At 39.1% G+C, this 24,388-nt stretch overlaps 1 protein-coding gene across 2 annotated transcripts in view; it reads left to right on the top strand.

Moving 5' to 3' along the window:
• The window catches only part of cyfip1 (cytoplasmic FMR1 interacting protein 1), a 97,369-nt gene that overhangs the window by 30,234 nt on the left and 42,747 nt on the right, over window positions 1-24,388 (top strand). Inside the window, exons 10-22 of one of the 2 annotated variants that reach the window (XM_007891098.2) lie at window positions 58-149; window positions 1,463-1,580; window positions 2,348-2,470; window positions 3,290-3,415; window positions 6,402-6,568; window positions 9,650-9,797; window positions 12,785-12,938; window positions 14,450-14,606; window positions 15,542-15,638; window positions 15,805-15,881; window positions 16,449-16,557; window positions 17,573-17,692; window positions 22,119-22,318. In XM_007891098.2, coding sequence (XP_007889289.1) covers window positions 58-149; window positions 1,463-1,580; window positions 2,348-2,470; window positions 3,290-3,415; window positions 6,402-6,568; window positions 9,650-9,797; window positions 12,785-12,938; window positions 14,450-14,606; window positions 15,542-15,638; window positions 15,805-15,881; window positions 16,449-16,557; window positions 17,573-17,692; window positions 22,119-22,318 — 1,688 coding nt within the window. Of the gene's footprint in view, window positions 1-57; window positions 150-1,462; window positions 1,581-2,347; window positions 2,471-3,289; window positions 3,416-6,401; window positions 6,569-9,649; window positions 9,798-12,212; window positions 12,361-12,784; window positions 12,939-14,449; window positions 14,607-15,541; window positions 15,639-15,804; window positions 15,882-16,448; window positions 16,558-17,572; window positions 17,693-22,118; window positions 22,319-24,388 lie in introns of both variants that reach the window. The other variant, XM_007891101.2, reaches the window with a different exon arrangement.

The following is a 24,388-nucleotide window of genomic DNA, read 5'->3' as shown; positions in this document are numbered from 1 at the left end:
GAGATTTGAGATTATGTCCAAGGAATGGCTTTTAAACACTTTTTTCTCTTGATGCAGCAATTGCAGGTAGTGCCCTTGTTTGGTGATATGCAGATTGAATTGGCCAGATACATTAAAACGAGTGCTCATTATGAAGAAAACAAATCAAGGTGAGTGCCTAATATACCAAATATACCAATTTACTGGGTACAGATCGATGTATTCAATTGATTAGTGAGAAAATGAAAGAAAATAGGACCAGAAATGTCTGTTTGATCAAGCAAACATTGATATTATCTGTTTTGGGTTCGCTGGGTGCCAGACACATACAGAAATCCATCTTGCTTAAGAGTCTCTAAAACAAACACTGAAAGTTCCACAGATATATTCTTTCTGTTTGTATGGTGTGGTGTAGCCCCAGAGACATACACCCAGTTATGTAATCTTGTTTATTTAGGTGCAGGTTAGCAAGAGCCATCTTCGGGGGTCCCAGAGTGTACATGAGTTTAACTAGCTAAAACATGTAACCTAGTATTGCTCAGCACCCTTAAGCATTCTACTGCTTATCCAGCCAGGACCACCCTCCCCTTTAGGGGTTTGGCTTGCAAGATTATCTGCAGCCGAGTAAAATTTCTAGCCCCCGGATAGCAGACCTGGTCTGCTAAGTCTATCTGATGAGCCAGCTTCTTAGTCCGTTATAAACAGTGCCTCGGAGGAACTTTGGATTTGTCTGGCTCAGGGACAAGACTGCTGAGACTCGCATAGGGGATTGACTTGTTCTGATCTTCCATTGGCAGATGTGATGGCCTCAGAGCCAACTCAGCCCTCACTTGTCTCTTCATTCCTCCAGCCCAGTATATCATGGACATAATAGAGCAAAAACCGTCTCTTCAGCGTTTTCTACTGTTTACAGTGCTGATGATGAATCGGCTGTATAGCAGTATTGCAGATTCGACCAGATTCCAGTCAATGCAACTAAAGCTACAAGAGCAATATTTAAAAGTATTTAATGTTTAAAACCCTCTGTCTAAAATATTGGTAGAAGATCAAATATTGATAGTAAATTTTTAGTGCATAGTCAGGGTGTTAGCTAATATCTTTGAATTAAGTTGAATTATCTCTGCTTGTTACTGTAGCTAAAACTGATCTATATTATTCTCTTCTGTTCCTCCTCCCAACCATAGCCCAATCATTTTTCGAATCAGTGTTCATTAACACATTGGATAGATTTAATTGGTTCAAGAAAAAAGGACTTATTGAAAATGATGAATGTTTATTACATATATATAAAACATGTTTGTTAGACATATGCCACATATGATTGAAATGTTGATTTGAGAGATGGAAGCATGTAGGTAAGTTCAGATTGGTTGGAAGGAAACATTTCCATTTAGGATTCCAACAACTGTTGTGCAAACAAGGATTCCAACCTATTTTTACCATTAAACTGACGATGTTCTTTGTCTTTCTGTGCCTGGTACAGGTGGACATGCACCTCGTCCGGCAGCAGCCCCCAGTACAATATCGTTGAGCAGATGATTCAGATCAGAGAGGACCACATGCGTTTCATCTCGGAGCTGGCCCGCTACAGCAACAGTGAGGTGTGTAAACTCCAATTCTTCATCATGTCACAAGATGACGTTCAGAAACAGACTCTTTTAGCAATAATTTCTCAGGGATGTACGGACATGATCAATAACTACAAAATGGGAAATAAAAGAGCCTATGCAAAAGGTTGTTTGGCAAACCAATCAATATGATCCTTGAGTAATTCAGAAAAGGTCAGTGAGAGCCATCTTGGGGATGATGATGAAAAGCCTGGTTTAGCTGGGATAATAATAAGGGAAAGGGCAAATAAAACAAAGTGAACTGATACTTCCCCAATTTTCTGTCAGGTCTGGCTTCCTTCAGACCATTGGTGGGCAAGTATGCAGATCCCTCAACCCGCACCCTCATCTCGGGTGCAAATCCTGGACTGTCCAACGCCTCGGGATGACCACAACAACTTGCATTTATACAGCATGTGGGGTAGCATCCTGGAGTGCCTCACACTGTGGAGTCTGAAAGCGAGCCAGGGGAAGAGGGATGTTGTGAAAAATACTATATAAATGTAAATTTGTATTGTGTTGACATAATCTGCAGTTTGTAGACTGATGGGGTAGATGGATAAGTTAGAAAGAGCTGAACTTATCTTGTTTTCTCCTACCCCGATAAGTACATTACAAAACCCTATTCTGTCACCTTCAAATGCAAGGATTATTATTATTATTCACTGTCAGGTTGAGTGTTCTTAACGTTTTGCAGATTTCTTGCCCTACAAATAGGCCTTTTTTTAAATAAAAAATAACTCATCAAATGTTTGTTGCAGGTGGTAACAGGATCTGGCCGACAAGAAGCTCAAAAAACTGATTCAGAATACCACAAGCTCTCTGAACTGGCGTTACAGGGACTTCAGCTCTTGTCCCAGTGGAGTGCACATGTTATGGAAGTGGTGAGTTCTCAGAAGAAATAAATGCTACACTAAAGGAATCTTTTCAACTTTGTTGTTTTGAAAGGAGCGCTGACGTCATTGTAAATGGTCTTTGGCATTTGTCTCGACATCCGTTTTGACAAAGCAAGTCTTTTTTTGCAATGATGCGCATTCAGAAAAAGTCTAGGATCCAAAGCAAAAAGTGGATTGCAGAGTTTGACAATAACATTTCTAGTAGAATTCACTAATTAGTTATCTATCCTTTCGAGATTGTCATCTGCTCTCACAAGCTCAATCCGTGCAAGTGCTTGGATGCCAGTGAAAACTTCCTTTCGAAAAAAATTGACCTTTGTTTCCCTAGAGTTCTGCCATTCTTCGACACAAAATACAATACAAAATAATAATAATAATAATAATAATCCTTGCATTTGATATAGAGCTTTTCACATCGGGAGGACGTCCCAAAGCGCTTTACAGAATATACTGTCAAGTGAATTGACTGTATATTTGTGGATAGTGCCTTTCATGTCGGGAGGACGTCCCAAGGTGCTATAGATTTTACTTAGACTCTGGTGAATTTATCAAAAGAGCTTTTCAGGCTTATTGGATATTAGTAGATACTAGTTATTAAGTTGGGTGCTTCAAATGCATTAGTTTCACACGAGTCCAGCCTATCGTGAGAGTAATTTAACTAAAACATCTTTTTAAACGATCATACATTCCAGCATGATGGGTTTCTTGCAATAGGTGGCTGTCAACAGAAGTTCAATATACTGTATTTGTTGATTATTTCTATCAGTTGCACGAGTTGATTCTTGTCTTTTTTTTAAATTCTGACAGTACTCGTGGAAGTTGGTGCACCCCACAGACAAGTACTCAAACAAAGACTGTCCGGATAATGCCGAAGAGTATGAGAGAGCCACGCGATACAACTATACCAGCGAGGAGAAGTTTGCACTTGTTGAGGTGGGGGTCGAACAGATGCGTTTGATTCTTCAAATTTACCTCTGATTTCAATGCTACTAGATGCTATCCGGCATGAAGGGCACTACATAAATGCACATTGTTGCTGTAATTTTGTGAAGTTTTGCATGTGAGATGCTATAGTTGATTTCTTATATGGTTTGATTTTAGTTGCTAGTGTTCTTTTCCCAATCCAGAAAGTTGTAGGTTCATTCAGTCTCACACATAAGCACTTGAGCTTCTATTTTATGTTGACCACCTAAGTGCTGTATTAAGAGAGGCAGATAAAATCATAAATCCAGAAAGTATTGGGAACAATAACATTTCTTCTAATTCTTACACACCTCCTCGCGCATATGTAATCTTTTCCTCCCTTCCTGGGGCTTTTGAGATCGGCCCTGAAATCTCAGTGTTAAAATAAATAGCAACAACCTGCATTTATATAGTGGCCCTCACGTAGGGTAGTGTCCCAGCGTGCTTGACAGTGGTGGACCAGGATGCCGAGCCGGGGGGAGGTGACCGTAGGTATAACCGAGCAGGAAGGTCTTAAGCTGCGAGTTGATGATGGGGAAGAAAGGGGCAAGGCGGAGGGATAGAGGAAGAGTGTTCCAGGGGTTTGTAAAGACAATAGATAGATCACTCTTGGTTTTGATATAAAGATGGAAGGGATACAATTTTATAAAATTACTGTGAAAGGTTGACAATGTAATGACATGTTGAAGCACCTGAAATATGGAAGTTTGTCAGTTGATCAAAATCTTTTTTTCCTCCAATATTTACGTAATTTGTTTTGCAAATATCTGCTGATTTAGTCCTTCATATTGACCTTTTTAAAGTTTGAGCTATTGAATTCCACAATATTCAGCAAAGTTGTGACTATTTACATTCAGGGGGCAGCTGCATACACATGTGAATACCAGCAACCTGTAGGATAATATCAACTAGGTTTTCATTATTCTTGAATTATTCTTGACTGAAAGGACCTGTGTGGCTTTTAAACCTTATTTTTAATATCATGATAAACTTGATGTTGCTGAAATGTACATTTTAAAATATGAGTTAGTCTCAAGCAGTGGATTATTTGGGCTGACACTGGAGTGATTAAGTTATCGCATTGGTTGAAACTCCATTGCTTGCTCAGAAACCTCATCTTGATTTTCTGTTCTCAATGTTATTGTGAATATTATTGCAGTCTATCTGACGGCAAAGAGCTCCAGGCTTTTCTTGCATTGTATTTTTGTAGTAGACCTGTCGTAACTTTAACTTTGCTAAAACAGTGAAAGCCAACTTCCCCCTCCCACATAAACCAGCTTTAGTCATTATTAGAACCATAGAAATTTAAAGGAAGATGAAAGATGCCTTTCTCCATTGACACTGGTCCTTCGAATGAGACATTAAACCTGTTCAGGTAGATGTTAAAGATGCCATGGCACTGCTCAAAAAAACAAAGAACTTTCTCCTCGTGTACTGACTGACATGCCCCAAATAAAATTCATCATTTGTTTCATGACTGTTTGGGGACATTGCTGTGTAAATTGGGCTGCTGGGTTTGCCTACAAATACAGTTACTGCACTTCACAATAAATCCTGCGAAGCCCTTTGGGACATCCTCCAAGCGTGAAAGGCGCTATACCAAATGCAAGGATTTTTTCTCTTTTTGCTCCCTGGCTTTCTCTTATTTTTCCTATATCACTTGATTCTGCCTCCGCCCATGCTTCCTTTCCTCTTTGCTTCACCTTGTATTTCCTTTCCCCAGCCATTTTATTTTTAACCCTTCCTCACAGCACAATAATGCAAGGATTATATTATTATTATTACTTAAAAAGTAGCTATTATTTCAGCAATAATAATAAATTTTGCATTTGATATAGCACCTTATCACGTCTTCGAGACGTCTCAAAGCGCTTCACAGAATATACTGTAAAGTTAATTGACTGTATATTTTGTGGGAGAAACGCGGCAGCCAATTGCGGACAGCAGTGTCCCACAAACAGTCATGGATTGAGTGATACTTTGGATAATAAACATCCAAAGTATCTTTACAAATCTATCACACCAGTGTTATGGTGCCAATTGACCAGGAAGTATTTTTGCAATAAGCTATTAAACTTTCCACCATTGTTTGGTGGGATTGTATTAATTGGCTGTGTTAATTGTCATGTCAAGCAATTGATGAACCATTTACTTCTGAAATTACTGTGTCAAGTCATTTCAAAACAATCTACAGGATGACAATAGGCAATCAGAAATGGATTCTGTACGTGTGCTCCATGTTGTATAGTCTCAACAGAATTCAGAAAACTGAATTAAGTTATGTTCTTCGACCCAAGATTGCTTCTTTCAAAATGTGCATTAAATATCTTGCTAACTAATGAAAAGTGCGCATCTGTTTCCATTGACTGCAATCTAATATTGTAGATTGTCTGTCAATTCTGTGCAAACGAACTAAGGGTCACACTTCGAATACAGCAGCTGCCTACATGAAACCAAGTCTTTATTAAGATGGTGGTAATGATTGAAATTGCCATTTAATCTGTTCTAAAAGGAAGATCCTTGAATTGATGCAGTGCACTCTGAAAAAAACAGCTTGATGAACAGCTGACTAATAGCAAGCTTTTAAAGGAGGCACCCAAGGTTCTTCAATGAGTTGAGAGCTGACATTAGTTGGCATATTTGTATTGTTTTGATCAAAGTTTGCCCAAATGTCTGAAATAAGTTTGCTGCAGTCTGCAAAAACGGAGGGAAGGAGCTGCTAGTGATTTTAGCACTTCTTCAAATTATCGATTGTAAAATAGTGTAATTTTTAAATTTACATAGCACTCCTAGAATTGAAGGCCAAGTGTAAAGTGGTTTAAAATTAACATTTTGTTTCCTGTCCCTGACACTGTTATAAGTAACTTTGTACTGGTGTTAAATGAAAAGTCTACTTCCTGACAAAATTGAAATGGAGTTCTAAACTAGACTTCAATGTAACTGCTTTCTGCTGCAGGTGATTGCCATGATAAAAGGTCTACAGGTGCTGATGGGTAGAATGGAGACGGTTTTCAACTATGCTATTCGACACACGATTTACGCTGCACTCCAGGACTTTGCCCAGATTACACTCCGTGAGCCTCTGCGTCAAGCCATCAAAAAGAAGAAAAATGTGATTCAGAGGTTAGTCTAAGCCCCACTTTTATTCTGCCATGAGTTCGTTTTATTTAAAGCTTCTAAGTTTGAACACAAAATTTGGAATGTTTTGTTCGAGAAGAAACAGGCTGGCTAATAAGTTTGCCACTGAATGTAGAAATAGAGAAAGGAAAGGAAAATCTGGGACACCAGCACTACTTCTTGATCTTAAGATAATTGTCTTACAGTGTCATGATTATGCAGAATATTGGAAACAACCTTAAATTCAGTCTTAGCGTCAGGAGGACATCCCAAGGCGGTGGACAGTCAGGGATTTGGATCCGAGCTGGGGGTTGGGATCAGGAGGGGTGGAGGGCAGGGAGTTTAGGGGTAGGCGGGTGACCGAATGCAAGGATGAAGAGGGCCTTGAGAAGGAGACAACGCGAAGGGACCGTGGGATGGAGTTCAAAAAGGGTGGGAGCAGCTGATGGTGGGGTGGGCATGGCAAGGGAGCAGATCGGAGTCCGCTGAACGGAGAGGTCTGTAAGGAGTTAGCAGGTTGCAGATGCAAGGCTGAGAAGGGCTTTGAAGGCAATGACTCTATCCTCTGAAGGATGGGGTACCAGTAGGATTAGTTTAATGATTAGTTAGCCAGTGGATAGAGTCACGTACATCCTCGTCTGGCTCCACTGGTTTCCCCAGAATGTGTGTGTAGTCTTACACTTGCTAATTTCCAGATATCAGCCAGGGAAAAAATAGAAAATGTTCTCTCACCTCTTCCTCTTGATGCAATATAGGGTGATATTGATAGAAGTCTGGAGCGGATCTCACTATTGGGCAGGATTGACGAGTGCCTGAGAGAGAACAAGTGAGGAGAGAAAACACAAAATGAATCTATGGAAGAAATTGTACAGAAGCTGGTTTTGTTAACCCTTCTCAGGCTGCGAAAGAAAAATAGAATGATAGAATCAGCACAGAATAGGTTACAGGCTGCAACAGAATCAAATTGATTGGATGAACTCATAAAATGAATGAATGAACGAACGCCCCCAAATTATCTAAATACTGGGCTGATCTTTGAGTTTTAACTTATTATTTGAAAGTATTGTACAAAAAAACTCTCTCTTGGTTTTGTGTTGTACCCTCTTGCTGTTGCTATTGCTGTATTCTTCTGCGGATAGTGGGATGTTTGGGTGAATCATTAGGTTAGCACACTAACCCTACACTTTGGGATTCATAATCGCCTGCTCTTTTAGTCGTTGATGTTCTTGTTAGTTGTCTTCTCAAGTGGATTACAAGGGTAATAAATGAAATGATTTGGATAGTCTCCATCTAATCGTTGTCTGTGTTGATTCACAGTAACATGGGCCCAAAGTTAGCCACGTATTGACAGTCTCATTCAAGAAGATGTAGGGGGTTTCTTATGGATGGTTGGAGGGGAAAATAGGGAGGATAAATAATATTCCAGTCTATTGGGTTGCTTTTCTGAAGGTGGGGCTTTACTTCTCTGATATGGTCTGCCTTTGCTTGATATTAACACCAGTGAATGGTGTTCCATTGCTTTACTCTAATATCTCTTAACTTATCAACAGATATGGACACCAATGAAAGGAGTGAGTGCTGGAAGTGAGCTGCGCGTTGACTAGTTTCTGAAAGAGAAAGATAGGCTAATGTTTCAGGTCAACACTTGAATAGCAGGTTATGCAGAGATTTAAAGAAACTCAAAGGGGGCGAAGATGTAAGAAATATTAAAACATTTCAGTGCAGGAATCCCGTTCCTTTGCACGACACAGAAAATCAAGAACCGGCTGTGGTAATTCAAATTGCTGAGCATTGGATGCTGGGGTTGAGGGGAAGGTGGAGGGTGGGCTGCAGTGGTTTGAAGTACTTTTTTCAAGGCACCTAAAGTGTGGTTCAGAAGGTAATGATTGTATGGAAGATAGGTTGTGAGCTGTTCGGTAATACTGAAGTTTAAAGCGTTTCACAAAACCCAAAATGTGATTTAGGGTGCGATGGGTAGTATTGAATGTAATTAAAAACTGATTTTCTGAATTGTAAATGTCAGGGACAATGATTAGGCCATTGATTACTGAAATGCTATTCTTCATGACTTGGTGTGAGGCATTGATTTCCCCTTAACACTGTGTTGTCTGGAAGCCTAGTGAAAAGCTTCATTATTCGATCCTGCGTTACTTAGTGTCATGTCCTTCGTTCGTAAATGCAGGTAGTTGTTCAGAAACAAGGCCAGGATGATTTTTCTTTACAATTGTAACAGGCTTTGTTTATATTGCTACAATTGTTGTTCTTGAAGGTTATTCTTTGAATATTCTGCTAAATTACAGGAATATGACTGATTCAGGCCTTCGAGCAAATTTGCTTGAAAGTAGTGAGCTCCACAGAGTCCTTTCCCCCACCAGGCTCCACTTTCCCATCCCCCAGCAGAACGAGTGCAAGTGTGCAAGTACCTAACCTTTAAAAGCCTCCATAGTCTTGCCCCAAACTACCTCTGCGCCCTCATCACGCTCTACAACCCAGCCGCTCCCTCCACTTCACAACCCCCACGCCAACCATTCAGTGTATTTGCTCCCACTCTCTGGAACTCCATCCTGGTGTCCCTTTGACTTGTCCCTTCCCTCACCTACTTCAAGGTCTGCCTCAGAACCTTCCTCTTTAATTGCGGATTCGGCCATCCTTCCCCCTAGCAACATGTCGACTTACATGAATGCATTTTTCTAAATTTTACATCCTCTTTCTAGTGCAACTTGCGTCACCCTACCTCTGTGACCTCCTGAAACCCCACCAACTCGCCTGCTGCCTTTGCTCGGCAGGCACCAGCCTACTTCATGTCCCCTGACGTAGAGACGGGCCTTTCTGCTCTAACTTTCTGGAACTCCATCTTGGAGTTCCTACCAACTTCCAAATGTGTGGGTTCTGTGCCTCTGAGTACACGAAAACACACAACTTGTGCAGTCTGCAGGGGAAATAAAGCTTGCGTTTTTTTTTGCATCCCTCATTCTCATTTCTACTTCGCCAAATTACTTCTCTCCATACTCTGTGGTCTCTGCTGTATGTGCATGTGTACACTAGCAAAAATAAAGACATACCATATCTCTTTGTCCTGTCAACTAGTGTACTCCAAGCCATCAGGAAGACTGTCTGTGATTGGGAAGTTGGTCAGGAACCAGTGAACGACCCAGCACTCCGTGGGGAGAAAGATCCGAGAGGTGGCTTCGATATTAAAGTTCCTCGTCGGGCAGTTGGGCCATCCAGTACTCAGGTGTTTCCTTCATACCATTCTCTTGATTGTCACGATTTGAAGAAAAAGGTTTTGAGTTTGATAGACAAAAATAGGGATTGAAGATCAAGTTCCGAGTGACTTTCCGAGTGACTTCTATTTGAATTGTTGTTCTTAATACCTCTCTTAATTTTTCTCTTTGTAGCATTTATAATAAATAATAAGACCCTTGCATTTGATATAGTGCTTTTCACGTCTTCTAAACGTCTCAACAACAACTTGGGTTTATGTAGCACTCTCCACGCCGGACGGCGTCTCAGAGTGCTTCATAGGATATACTGTAAATCGAATTGACTGTATATTTCTGGGAGAAACATGACAGCCAGTGTCATAGCAGTGTCCCACAAACAGTCATGAATTGAAGTGACCGATTTATTATTTTTTTTCTTGAAGTATCATTATCAGGTGCAATGGAGTAAGGAAACTTTGCCTAAGGTTTTGCCCTATCGGGAATCGAACTCGGGTCTCTTGCTTGTGAGGCGAGTGCTCTAACCACTGAGCAACAGGACTCGACTAGTCCTGTGTAGTAGTAGTTCCCCAAAAAATATACAGTCAATTCACTTTACAGTATATTATGTGAAGTGCTTTGGGATGTCCTCCTGACGTGAAAATCGCTATATCAAATGCAAGGATTATTATTATTATATCAAATGCAAGGATTATTATTATTATATCAAATGCAAGGATTATTATTATTATATCAAATGCAAGGATTATTATTATTATATCAAATGCAAGGATTATTATTATTATATCAAATGCAAGGATTATTATTTATTATTATTTAATGATTGTTGGAATAGCCTGATATGAAATGAAAAGATCCCAATTTTAAAAACTTAGCTCCCTTTTTTTAAGTCTCTGTTCATATTTGATCTATGGTATTTTTCTTGAAGTTTATGGGGGAAAACAACTGATGCTTGAACTGAATTGTTTTAGAGCACATTAATAATAATAATCCTTGCATTTGATATACCACCTTATCACATCGTTGAGATGTTGCAAAACGCTTCACAGGATAAACTGTAGAGTGTAGCTGGTAAATAGCAATAAATTAGACATTCACTTCATGATTATTTGTGCAACGTTGCTGTGTACAAATTAGTTTGCCAAATTAATTTGCCTTTCTCCACTCTACAGCAATTAGAGGAATTGTAATCCCTTCAAAATAATAATAATAATTTGGTCACTTAATCCATGACTGTTTGTAAGACACTGATGTGCGCTATTGGCTGCCCACAAAATTATTATTAATTACCTGTGAAGCACTTGAGGTGTTATATCAAATATATGGACTGCTATTTATTAAACTGTGATGCCAAATGATCTGCCTTGGAAAGCATTTAAGGGAAATGAAGCTTCCTAAAATAATGATGCATTATTTTTCATGTCTGGTACTACTTCCTAATGTCTGAGTCTTAACTTGTGAACCTTTATTAACAAGGGATTTTATTCAACATAAATAATACAGATATTTATATTTGTGCTTCATATACCACCACGAGACACACAATAATATTTAGTTTATCATGAAATACCTCAATGTTATATTGCTTCTCATTTCCTTCTCTTGCTTGTGAAGGAGAATGATTGTTTTAGTTGAGAGTTGGTTCCAGGGGCAAATGCTTCATAATTTAAGCAATCAATATGCTGTTGCATCATTTAAATAGCTATTAATTTCTTCCACAACCTCCATTTCCTTTTTTTCATGGCTCCATTATTGTGCTAAAAGTATATAGAATCCTTTAACAAAAATAACTGTACTGGTATGTCACATTACGGACTAGTGTTGTGTACTTTGCATGTCACAATTTAACCCGAGTGTGTGCTTCTGCGTGGCTTGCATGCGTTTTGTATGCCTGGCTCAAAGGTTTTTCAGCGATCTTGTATCGGTTGTATCGTTCCTTTCAAGTTTCCATCTGGTCACTATTTCCTAGCCAGCTGCCAACACCAGAAGTTTAAACGCACAGTATGGTTTGCTTGGCTCTGTTGAAAACATGAAAAGATGTTCCCTGTTCAGTGATTCCTTTTAATCTATCATTAACCTAATAATGTTATTAATATTATAACCACTTCAGCAAACTCAAGCTTGTTTGCTGTCTGTCTTGTTTTGGGAAAGGCTTGTACAAAATGGAGCGATAACTATTGTCTTTAATAAGGATCACTTACTCATCGCCTTTCTTTTCCCTCCTCCCAACCCCCATCTAACAAGGGATAGTGTGCTTTTAAGTGTAGTGTTATTGTAGCGTTGCTTGATACAATAACACAGTGAAATATTAGAGTACTAACCTATTAACTGATTTCTTTTCTGTGACTGACCAAACTGTTAACCAAACTCACTCTTTTTGCTTTTCTCCCTAACCCTTAATGTCTGCCCTTGCCTGTCTACTGGTGTAGCTGTACATGGTGCGCACTATGGCAGAGTCATTGCAATGTGGAGAGCTAGCCAAGCAGTTAAAATCTCTGGGACTGGAAAAAACATTGGTTGAGATGAAAAGGTTTCAGAGGCGGTCGTACATCTATCCGACCATTTTAAATTTTGGTGGTAAGAAGCGAACCTTTTTCTTTTGATGCTGAAAGGAAGTCAAGTTGTTTCACCTTCTAAAAGATTGTGCTCAATTTTCTGGCTCTCTAATTGACTTTTTGACAGTGTATTCCAAATTTCTAAAGGATAGAGAGATTAAGGGTTATGGGGATAGGGCGGGTAAATGGAATTAGATTAGAAGATCAGCCATGATCAGATGTCAGACTGGAATGACTAGTTACTTAATTAAAATTTTTTTAAAAAATGTTTTAACATGGGGGAGGGTTTGTGGCTGCAGTGTTATTTGAATGATTCGGGGGAGAGATCACCTTCTGATGGTGGGACAGTTCGACTTCCTAATATTTATTTAATGTACTGTAAACTAACATGCCCTTTACATTCTTTTTCTCCCTTTTTTTTGTTTTACCTTTTTCGACTGGCATAGCTCTACATGGTAAGAACTATGCTAGAGTCGCTCATTGCTGACAAAAGTGGTGCAAAGAAAACCTTGAGAAGTAGTCTTGAGGGCCCCACCATTTTGGCGATAGAAGAGTTTCACCGGCACTCATTCTTCTACACTCACTTGCTCAATTTCAGTGGTAAGATATCTCTTCCACAGGACACCGTGGAGGGGGAGGAGGGAGGAACTGATTGCTGCGGTGTCACGCTTGTAACTTGACTTTGTGTTGGAAACGTTCTTCATTCAAAACGTGTTTTATTTTAAATGATAATGGATCACAAATAGGGAATTAAAAAGGGGTGAAAAGAAGCAGGTTCAAGTATGGGCATAGTGTTATGTTACACATCTTGTTTTCAGTAATCTAGCACATGTGGGGGAAAAAAAAGTGATGTATATTGCAATTTGAAAAGAAATTAGTTCAGCTAAAAATAATTCTACTTGGTGAGTTGTGCAGCCTGTGGTATAAATGGGTTGTCTGGATTTCACGATAAACCTTTATCTGGTGTTACTGGAGCAGAGTGTAGCTCCTACTGATCATCCAAGTATCCTAGTTTAAAAATATTAATGTTCCCTATTAATATGAAATACATAGGCAAGGCTGAGAAAAGTTATACATTAAATGTTAGTTACTGTAAGTACAAAGTAGAGTATCAACACATCAATAAGATCCCCTTCTCTCCGTTAAAAAACAGATAGTTAATGGAGGCAAAGTGCATATTGATGGATTTTGCTTTAACGTGTACTTACCCTATATTGATGTAGTCAGTTAATTAAACCCCATTCAAGTTCTGTAAATCAACTATAGCTTTCCCGTGGCTTGCACTGCAGTAACCCTGTGCAGTAGTCTCGTAATTACCTGACAATCTGCCACAGCAGATGTTGATATCTGCCGGCTACCTGCCAATCATCTGCTGCAGATCATGGAGATCTGCGCAGTTACCTAACTATTCTTTTTTTACCTGGAGTCCAGGACTGGGAGAGTACAAAAAGATATATGGAAGTATTTGCCTAATGGGTAGAAAAAATCTTGAATTACATAAACAGCATTTCAGATAGGTCACTCAATTCATTTTAACGTTGAGACGTTTCAATGACATGGTAAGGTGCTATATCAGATGCAGAGATTATTGTTATAATCAAATGCTATTTTCTTACCTACTCTGAAAGGCCCCAATGTATAGCAGTGTTAAGATGCTAGAATCTCTGTTTTTAAGCAAATTTTTCACAAAAGGATCTATAATCAAAGACCATGATCCACAGATATAAATTTATAGCAAATAGAAAAAAGCACAAATATTTTTAAGCCAGCAAAATCCATCTTGCTATTATAGTTGTTCATCAGATCATATTGTAAGATTGCCTGTTGAATAAATAAATGTTTTTTGTCATTTTATTATCAACTCTGCTGTTTGTGCATAAATAAAATATTTAAATAAGAATTACATAAAAAAACCTGTATATTAATATATCAAGTTCAGGTAATACATACATTTTTTAGAGTTGACTTCTGCTTTACTTTTAGCTTTTAAATAATACAGTTCAGACAGCACTTTGTGTGTGTGTGTGTGTGTGTGTGTGAGAGAAAGAGTATATTGGTACTGAATTATATTGTGTAATGATAATTTGATGTTGCATCTGACTTTTCTTAAGAAACCCTTCAGCAGTGCTGTGACCTCTCCCAGCTTTGGTTCAGAGAGTTCTTCCTGGAGTTGACAATGGGCAGAAGAATTCAGTTTCCTATTGATATGTCTATGCCCTGGATTTTAACTGACCATATTTTGGAGACCAAAGAAGCATCTATGATGGAGTACGTAAGGAATCCAGTAATTCCGTTGCACCTTCTCTCCTTGCCTTTAACAACCTCTCAAATATTTGTGTGTTTGACCATGTCAATACCCTCCAAATTGAGAAATACAGGAAACACTATTTCAGTGAGTGAGTGGTAAATCTATGGAACAGTCTCCCTTGGGAGACGGTAGAAGCAGAAAGTGTTGACTCATTCAATTAGATGGATTTCCTTTAGAAAATAATATTTGGGATACAGTATATGAGTAACCTGAGACATGACATATAGTAAGTGTGGTATGGCTTGGAAGAATCAGGCAACTTGGGATCTAAGGTTCCCAAAGCTTTCCACTGTGTTGAGGAATTCATACAGAATTAATTGCTATCAACATCTCTGTTATTGTAGCATGCGACTACCAGGATGGTAGAAGGCAAAGTAGATGGACCTTGGTCTTTTTTCGTCTAGCAGTTCCTGTGTTCCTAAATTGCTCTGTGAAAGCTATTGTGCTAAAATGCTGCATTACCTTCATCGCTTAAGAAAAGTACTATACAAGCGCAAGTTGTACATGCCTTACTGAAGTAATGCATGGTGTGTTTTCAGTAAAAATCAAGTGAAGTGGTTGAATCGCTGTTGTGATTGCTTTTCCAATAAAAGCCCTAAACTGCATGACTATATAACTTAAACTTTTAAATTTGAAGCTTTGCTTAGCCTTCAAAATAATAAAACATTTTTTTAAAAAATGTAATCGATACAAGTCTTTGAACCTACTATTAAAAAGATTTCTGCCATCACCAAGATCGTCAGTTCTGATTAAAAAGAGATGCCTGAATTATTAACCAATATTTTTGCTTTTGATGCCCTGCTGAGCCTTTGTTTTTTGGGCGATTGCAGCTATTTTTATGTCATGGAACAGGAGTAGGAGTTCAGGAATATAACAATTCCATTTTGATTTCTAGGTATGTATTGTATTCCCTGGACCTTTACAATGACAGCGCACATTATGCACTGACTAAATTCAAAAAGCAGTTTCTTTACGACGAAATTGAAGCCGAGGTAATTCACATTTTTAGTCCTTTAAATTGAGTTCTGTTATACTTTTAGCTCTTAAACAATACAGTTCAGCCTACACATTGCTTGCGTGTGTATATTCATACTGGATTTCATTTTTGTTTAATGTCTATTGTTAATTATTGGTACCTGTGTTCATTGTTTTTTTTAGGTGAATCTGTGCTTTGACCAGTTTGTGTACAAGTTGGCTGACCAAATATTTGCATACTACAAGATTATGGCAGGAAGGTATTCAATAGTTTATTAAGAATACTCTGAGCTTTTTAGTGCAACGGAGTTTCTATATTGTAATTCTATTTTGAAGACTACATTGTAAACTACATTGTAAGTCTAAAGGAATTGGATAGATTTTTCCTGGACAGACTACACTGGCTCCCTATCACTGAATGGATCGATATCAGGATTCTTGCACCCGTCTACATATCCCTTCATGTCCTGGCACATCGCTACCTCTCCAACCTGCTTACTCCTCAACCTACTACCCGTTGCCTCCACTCGACTGGCACTGTCCTCCTGCTTGCCGCTCGTGCACTCCTTTCCACCATCATTGGCTGCAATTTCAGCCACTACTCCCCGAAACTTCCTCAATCCTTTCTCTTTGCCCCATCCTTCCCCATCTTCAGGTCGCACCTAAAGACCTTCTTCGACCGTACAGTAACCTCACCCTGACTCAACATCATGCTCCGCCACTGTCAAGCGCTCTGGAATGCATGAGGGACGCAATATATATGCAGGTTGTTATATTTTCCCTGGTTATATTTTGCATGCAATAACGGGTGCAATTCTCTCCTCCAGTCTTCTTTTAGACAAGCGGCTGCGAGCAGAGTGCAAGAACCAAGGAGCCAATTTACCAACGCCTCCCTCTAATAGATATGACACTTTATTGAAGCAAAGACATGTGCAGGTGAGAGATCAGGGTAATCTGTGTAGCCTATAGAATTACAGTATGTGGGTATTTGGTTTTTTTTAATTAATTATGGTTTGATGTTTTGTCAGAGTTTGTAAAAAATTCTTTCTCATTGTCTTTGAGTAGCTAAACCTGCATCTGTAGAACTTGTTGAAGCAGACTAAATGGGAACCCTTCAAAAGGAATTGGATAGATGCTTGAGAATCGAATATTAAAGGGTATGGTGAATGAGCAGGAGAGGGAGACTTGGGGTCGGTGGCTAACATAAACAGCAACACAAACTTAATGGATTGTGGCTTTTTTTTGTGCTTTATTGTTTTGATTGTGCTATTTCTTGTTTATTTGCCATGCTCCCTCCCTTGCCTCCTTCAAGGCATGTCTCAAGGTCCTCCTCTTCGACCGCTCCTTCAGTCACCCTCCTGCCCTCCACCTTTCTGATCCCAACCCCCAGCTCAGGTTCAAATCTCTCCTGATGTGAAAGGTGCTAGACAAATGTAATTTGTTATTTTTCTTTTCTGTTTTGGTGAGCTGAATATGGAAATAACCCTCCTTTCTCAAGGAACGTAGAATCTGTCTTCACTCTTTACCTTCATAAGACGTTTTCTTAGTTGTTCAAGTGAAGTCATTTAATCGCTTTCTGCCATTATTGTACTTTTTTTATTTGAATCCCTGAGACATTTTTGTCAACAATAATGTAAAATGCAACGTCTCAGAACCGAGACTGTCTCCAAATTAACATGATTGATGGGTACAAAGAACGCAATGATGTGAATAAAAGTATTTTTAGCAAAACATTAGTCCTGTAAGCTGACATGAAAATTGTATTTGTTGTAATGCATCCTCATTATTAAGAAAAGTTCTGTTTTGGGCAAAGCCCTGCTTTTTTTTCAATGTAACATTTTTAGTGGAACAACTTCATGGGGAAGGTAGTGTACACAATTGATTGATCAGCGCCTCTCAATGATCTGGAGGTAGTAATTGGAAGTAACTTATTTTACTTCTTGATTCACAGCTTCTTGGTAGATCAATAGACCTGAACCGGCTGATCACACAGAGAATTTCAGCAGCTGTGTACAAATCGTTGGAATTGGCAATTGCCCGATTTGAGAGTGAGGACCTGACCTCCATTGTGGTGGGTTTCTTGTATCTTACTTGATCCTGATTTATGTTGGAGCTGGAATTCCGTCCAGCAATGTTGTACAAAATATAATGTGAATAATGAAATGTAAGATTTTATTCTGTGAAATAGAGCATCACCAATTACAGCTACAGTGACCAATTCTTGTATTTCAGTTCATATTTTGCCTTTCTTTATATTTAAAGTGTGCTATTTTTCATTTGGCTTTCCTGTATTCTGCAGTATATAGGAATGCCAATTAGTCAGATATAAATTGACACCTATGATCCCCAAATAGTACTGAATCAGATATCTTGGTGAAGCCTATGTGCTTTAACCACAGAGAGATAAAATAGCTGAGTCTCACAAGCTCAAAAGATTGATCTGGATAAAGAAGGCCCTTCAGCCCATCCGAGCTCAGTCCATCCGATCTCCATCTTCCCATCATAGCATCAAGCTACTTTTTAAATGAGCCTAGTGGCCTGCCCTCTTCCAACTTTCTTAGCAAACTGTTCCAGTCATTGATTACCCTCCATGTGGAAAAAAAGACAAACAAAAAACTTCCTGGTGACTGTCCTGAAATTACCCTTTAGAGCTCTAACTGTCATTCTTCGTAAAATAGTGATCTGGGTTTACTTTTTCAATCCTGTTTAAAATTTTATATACCTCTATGAGGTCCCCTCTGAGTCGTCGACTCTCGAGGCTAAAGAGCCCGAGCTTGTCTTATTGTTGTTCGTGGCTCATTCCCCTAACACTGGGGACCACATTCGTTGCTCTCCTATACTGCCTCTAGGGCTTGGGTAGCCGCCTTATGTCACGGTGACCAGAACTGTCTGCAATAGTCAAGGTGTGATCTGATTACAGTCTGAGTATGACATCTGGGGATCTAAACTTAAACTGCTTTAGCAATATAGCTCAGCATCCTGTTTGTCTTGTTTATTGCAGCCTCACACTGTTTTGACATAGTGAGTAATGAGTCAACTAACTGGCGTAAGGTCTCTTTCAGCTTCTGCGTTGGCAAGTTCAATCCCATTCATGGAGTACTTGTGTTTTCTATTCTTGGATCCTCTATGTACTATCTTGCATTTATTGGTATTAAGCTTAATTTGCCAGTTATCAGCTCATACACTAACAAGATTTTGTTATAGGACTTTTGCTGCCTCCTCTGATTCCATGTTTTTCCCCCAGTTTGGTATTGTCTGCAAATGTAACTACCTTACACTGGGTCTGCGAATCATTAATATATACCAGGAACAGGAGGGCTCCCAATACAGATCCCTGAGGCACCCCACTTAGTATCCCTCCCATTTTACCTAGCTCCCCTAACAAAGGCCCCAGGCAAATCTAAATCCACATCATGTCTTCTCCTTGATACCCAGTGACTACAGTTTGGGGAAGAATAATTCATGTGGTACTTTGTTGAATGCCTTTTGGAAATCCAGATATAAGTCGAATCCTGTAGCTCAGTAGTTAAAGCACTTGACTCGCAAGCGAGAGACCTGGGTTCTATTCTAGGCCGGGCAAAATATTGGCAAGTTTCTTTACTCCGCCTGTTTACCTAGCAGTAAGTAGAAACCTGGTTGTTAGTCGATTGGTGGATCACCTTTTTGGGATAATAATCCTTAAAAAAAGTAAATAATTTGGTGTCTCAATCCTCGGCGGTTTGTGGGACACTGCTGTGTGCAATTGGTTGCCGCGTTTTGCCCACAAGTATACATTCAACTCATTTTACAATATATTCTGTGAAGCGCTTTGCGACGTCTTGAAGATGTGAAAAGTGCTATCTAAGATAATAGCAATAATAATAATCCTTGCATTTAATATAGCATTTGATATAGCATTTGATTATTATTATTATTGTAGGGCTTCCCACAGTCAATTGGGCTATCACATCCTCAAAACAAGTCTTATTTGATTTGTCAGTCAAGATCGACTTTTTCTGAACCTGGTGGCCCTGAATTTATTAGATTATTTTTATACAGTTGATCTTACACCCCCTTTATGATGATTCATTCCGTAATTTTTCCAATGATTGAGGTCAGGCTAATGGTTCTATAGTTGCTACACTTACACTTATCCCAACTTTTTAGCGTTATTTTCTACTTCACCGGGCATTGCTGCATTATTCCTCAGAGCTCAAATAGTAGCTCCTCCTCTCTCGAGTGTGCTTGTGTGTTGTCCATGAATGTTTTACAACGTCATTGATGAAGCCAGTAGATCGGCACTGATCAAGTTGGCTGTGGGAATGAGAAAGTGAGAGGAGAGAAAAAGTACTTTTATTTAAAAAAAAACTTCTAGCACCTAAATTACAAAGCTAGTAGTTAACAAGCTATTTGACAAACTGTAATATTAAAATTTTCTTGGCAATTTTTCCCCCAAATAAAAAATCCGCAGCTGACTATTAAAATATCACATGATAATAATAATTCTTGTAATTGATGCAGCGCCTTATCACGTCGTTGAGACGTCTCAAAGCATTTCACAGAATATATGGTAAAGACTATTTTCTGGGCAAAACATGGCAGCCAATTACGCACAGCAGTGTCCCACAAACAGTCGTGGATTGAGTGATGAGATTCATATTATATCACAACAATGATATGCAGATCTTGCTCAGGGCTTTCTTCCTCATTAGCTGCTTGCTTGTTTTACTGGAAAAAACCTGGCATGTCACAGGCTCCTCTTGTCCATGTATGCTGTGTTCTCACTTCCCAATTTGAAGATGTTATAATGATTCTTGTAAATTTGCATTCAAATTCATTTGTGATGCTTCTCCGTTCTGCTAATGAAGCCGTTTATAATTTGTCAGAGAGGAAGTTTATCACAGCACATTGTTTGCCCCCATCTGTTTGTAAACACTAATGCTGCATTTTGTTTGTTTGGCTGCATCTGCTATGGCTCTGGGTTGCATTCAGATCTATTTGCTTGCAAATTTATAACCTGGGCCGATAGAAAAGTGCGGCCACAATTTTTTCGGGGAATTCGCTGCACTCTCCTCCGCTCCACGACAATGTAGAAAATCCGCAGATGGCAGTATTTTCTATTAAAATATACTGTGCGCAATTGGCTCCTGCGTTTCAAATAAAAAAAAATTGGTCACTCAATTCACGAGTATTTGCAGGACACTGCTATGCGCAATTGGAATTGCGCAATTGCGCGTTTTGTCCACAAAATATACTCAGTTCACTTTACAGTATTTTCTGTGAAGCGCTTTGAGATGTCTTGAAGACGTGATAAGGCGCTGTATCAAATGCAAGGATTATTATTAATATCACATTATTATTATAAGCCTAATCCTGTGGCCCTGTTTATGACCAAATATTTCAGGAGGACTGTCTGTTGTAGCCAAGGGCTACTTTAAGCAGAGATTTAACTTTGAAGACAAAACTGAATAAAAGAAATCTTGCCTTTAATTTTTCTTTTTTAAAAAAAACCTGACATTTGGTCGAGTGTCTTTCACGTGTGGAGGATGTCACAGAACATCTGCTTCACAGAACATATTGTAAAGTGGAGTGACTGTGTTTTGTGGGCGAATGTAGCAGCCTATTTGCACACGACAGTGTTCCACAAACAGAATGCCAATTTTATTTGGGGATTGCTGGCCAGGACACTGGGAGAGGCAAACTCCCTTCTCTTTTTGAATAATGCCTTTGGATCCTTAACGTCCACCTGAGCAACCAGATGTTAAAAATAATTAAATTGTGTGTTTTTATTAGACGGAAAAAGTTCATTTTGTAAAGGAAAATGCTGTATGAGGAAATTCTTCTGCCATCCATGACTTGCTCTAAGTAACTAATGAATGCAAAAAATCTAATACAGTTATAATTCTCCTACCTTAAATCAGCCCCTAGAGCTCGAAGTGGAGATTAAATAGGTTTTCCCAGGCTAACTATTATATTATATGTGCTGGTTGACTGAAGGACAACAAGTACAAGATAAATGGGCACCAGTTAACATAGAATCATTAGATAGCATTGGTGATGTTCTGTAGAACTGAAAGCAGGGAAGTACACTGCAACTTTGTTTTAATGTGCTTCTTTATAGGTCAAATTTGGTTATCAAGACTTTGCACCATGGACTCCATTCACTGTAAATGCACACTTTCTACATGCTGACTTTTGCACTAAAATGCAAATTTCCAGGTCACCCCGGCCGCTGCTGATGTCACTTCACTCTTTGCCCATGTACAGCAAACTGGAAGTGACACTGCTGTACATAATTGGCTTCCGCATCTCTCCTACAAAATACACAGTCGATCTACTGCGCAGTATATTCTGTGAAACGCTTTGAGACATCTCAACGACGTGATAAGGCGCAAATGCAAGGATTATTATTATTGGAAGGTTATGGCTGAATTGAAATGGGTCGGTTGGCTACAACATGATTAAATGGGATTTTGTTACCTTGGGGATTTACTTTGTCTTCTGGTTTTGATTTATAGGAGCTTGATGGTCTGCTTGAAGTCAATTGCATGAGTCACAAACTGCTCAGCAAATACCTGACCTTGGACAGTTTTAATGCTATGTTCAGAGAGGCCAACCACAACGTCTCTGCACCATATGGAAGAATAACTCTACACGTCTTCTGGGAACTGAATTACGATTTCCTTCCAAACTACTGCTACAATGGCTCTACACAGAGGTTTGATATTTAAATCGTTGATTAATGTTTTGCTAAGAATCTTAATTTAAAAGCTAGCTGCCAAACAAAATAAATGGAAGGAGCCAAGCCATTTCAGTTGAGTCACATTGTGTTTTTTGTAATTTGGCTGTAATGAGGTAGTGGTGTATAAATATTTATTACTGGGCTTTCAGTTCTGAAAGGTAATCCATCATCTTGTAATTTTTTATTTTCACACCTGCGCAGATTCAAAATAAAATTAGCACAAATTAGGAGGTGATGCTTAGAACATGCAACTCATATTCTTAGGGCTTTTTTTTTTGTAACATACTTTGATGGCTACACTCTCCTTCCCCCACCAGTTGCTCTGGCGTCACTCCATAAAAGAGTACAACTAGAGGTTAAGTGATGAGGTGCATAGACATTGAGATCCAGTCAGCCACCAAAATTACACAGATTTTAGCTTTTCGTTTTTTTTAAAAAAAAAACTTCCATTTAGAACCATGGAGTGTAGCAGCACAACAAAAAATGACATTTATATCGCGCCTTTCACGTCGGAAGGACCCCAAGGCTCTGGACAGTTAAGGATTAGCACCCGAACTGGGGGTTGGAATCAAGAGGTTTGAGGGGGCGAAGGCATGGTCAAAGAGGAAGGTCTTGAGACGGGCCTCGAAGGAGATGAGCACAGCAACAGATCATTCGTCCCTTCCTGTCTGTGGGATGGATGGCAGCTTTTGCCCTCAACACCAATGCTGAAATAATGTCACCCTGGAGGCCGGAAGATGTGCCTGAATCGCAGGTGCATTTTTTTCTTGATTCCGCTGCTGTTATTTTAGATCGGTGGTCAGTGAGAAAAAAACTCTGAGGTTTTCAAGCGTGCATAAAGCGTACAACAGCAATGTGCCTTCACAAAAATAAACTTGTATGGAGTGCAATGACATTCTTTCGCTCTAACATTCCTCTTTTGTAGCTACTCATCTGCATGCTCCAGAAGCAGTGGGAAATCGACTCTGAAAAGGGTACACAGATATTTAGCAGCAGGAAATGTGACCAGTTTTCACTTCTACAGGGGGACCAAAAAATCGTGATATCCAAACTATCATCTGAACAAAAATATAATTTCTTTAAGACTTAGTAGACAATCTAATCGTATCATGGCTTTTTGGTCACCCTATAGTTACCTGTGGAAGTTGGTTCCGAATTTGGAATGTAAAAGTTAGGCTGGCAGGACTAATACAAAACCAGCCTGTTACTGAGCACTGCATCGACCAAGCAGATGGGCTTTAGCTGATCTACTGTATTTGTAATGAGCTTCGAGTTACCAGGTGACGACAATTACAGGGTCTTGAATCGTCTGTCAGTAAATCATTTGAATCTGTATTATATATTGCAGGGGTTAAAAGCTGAAGCAGTCTTCAGTCTTCAAAGTTTTTTGTCTGAGCCATTCAGTGTATTTTCTTATCATTCATCCGTCAGTGATCCATGAGAAATGTCATTTGAGACCGACCAATGTTAATTTGTCTTGACGCAAAGTAATTACGTACTTAACACCAAATCTTATTCCAGCCTAGTCACTGAAGCTTCTGTCTAGCCCCTGTGATCTTCTCCTTTTAGATTCTGTTTATTATGATTTAGACCATATGTTCATTCTGGATCTGTAATGAGACACACTGTTGCCCTGAGGTGCCAATGTACTGCTTCCTAACATTTAAGCAGAGCACTGAATATTCAAGAGAGCTTAAATGTCTCAATTTTAGCCTTAAAACCATCATCATAAAACAGAAGTTCGGACTAACTTATGGAAAATTCAGTCTTAATTTGAAAATCATCTTTCTAAAGTATTAAAAAGAAACCGGCTTCTAAATGTGGACTCATTTGAACACTTTTTCAAAGTTCTGCTCAATTCTACATCTTAAGACAATAATTCTGAGGCTGAGCCTCTAAACATCCAATCCTCGTCCTGTCTTCACACCTAATTTCTCCAGGTCTGGAATAGAAGCAGATACCCTGACTGTTTCTTTTTTCTTGCCACCCAAGACCAATTATTAGTGCCCTTAACTTAGATCAGCAACCTCAGCACAGGCTGAGGAC

This window comes from Callorhinchus milii, unplaced genomic scaffold (assembly GCF_018977255.1).
Source record: "Callorhinchus milii isolate IMCB2004 unplaced genomic scaffold, IMCB_Cmil_1.0 Scaffold4, whole genome shotgun sequence".
NCBI classification, from domain to species: domain Eukaryota; kingdom Metazoa; phylum Chordata; class Chondrichthyes; order Chimaeriformes; family Callorhinchidae; genus Callorhinchus; species Callorhinchus milii.
Note: the sequence above shows the minus strand (reverse complement) of the source record. Positions and strands in the feature narration are given on the sequence as shown.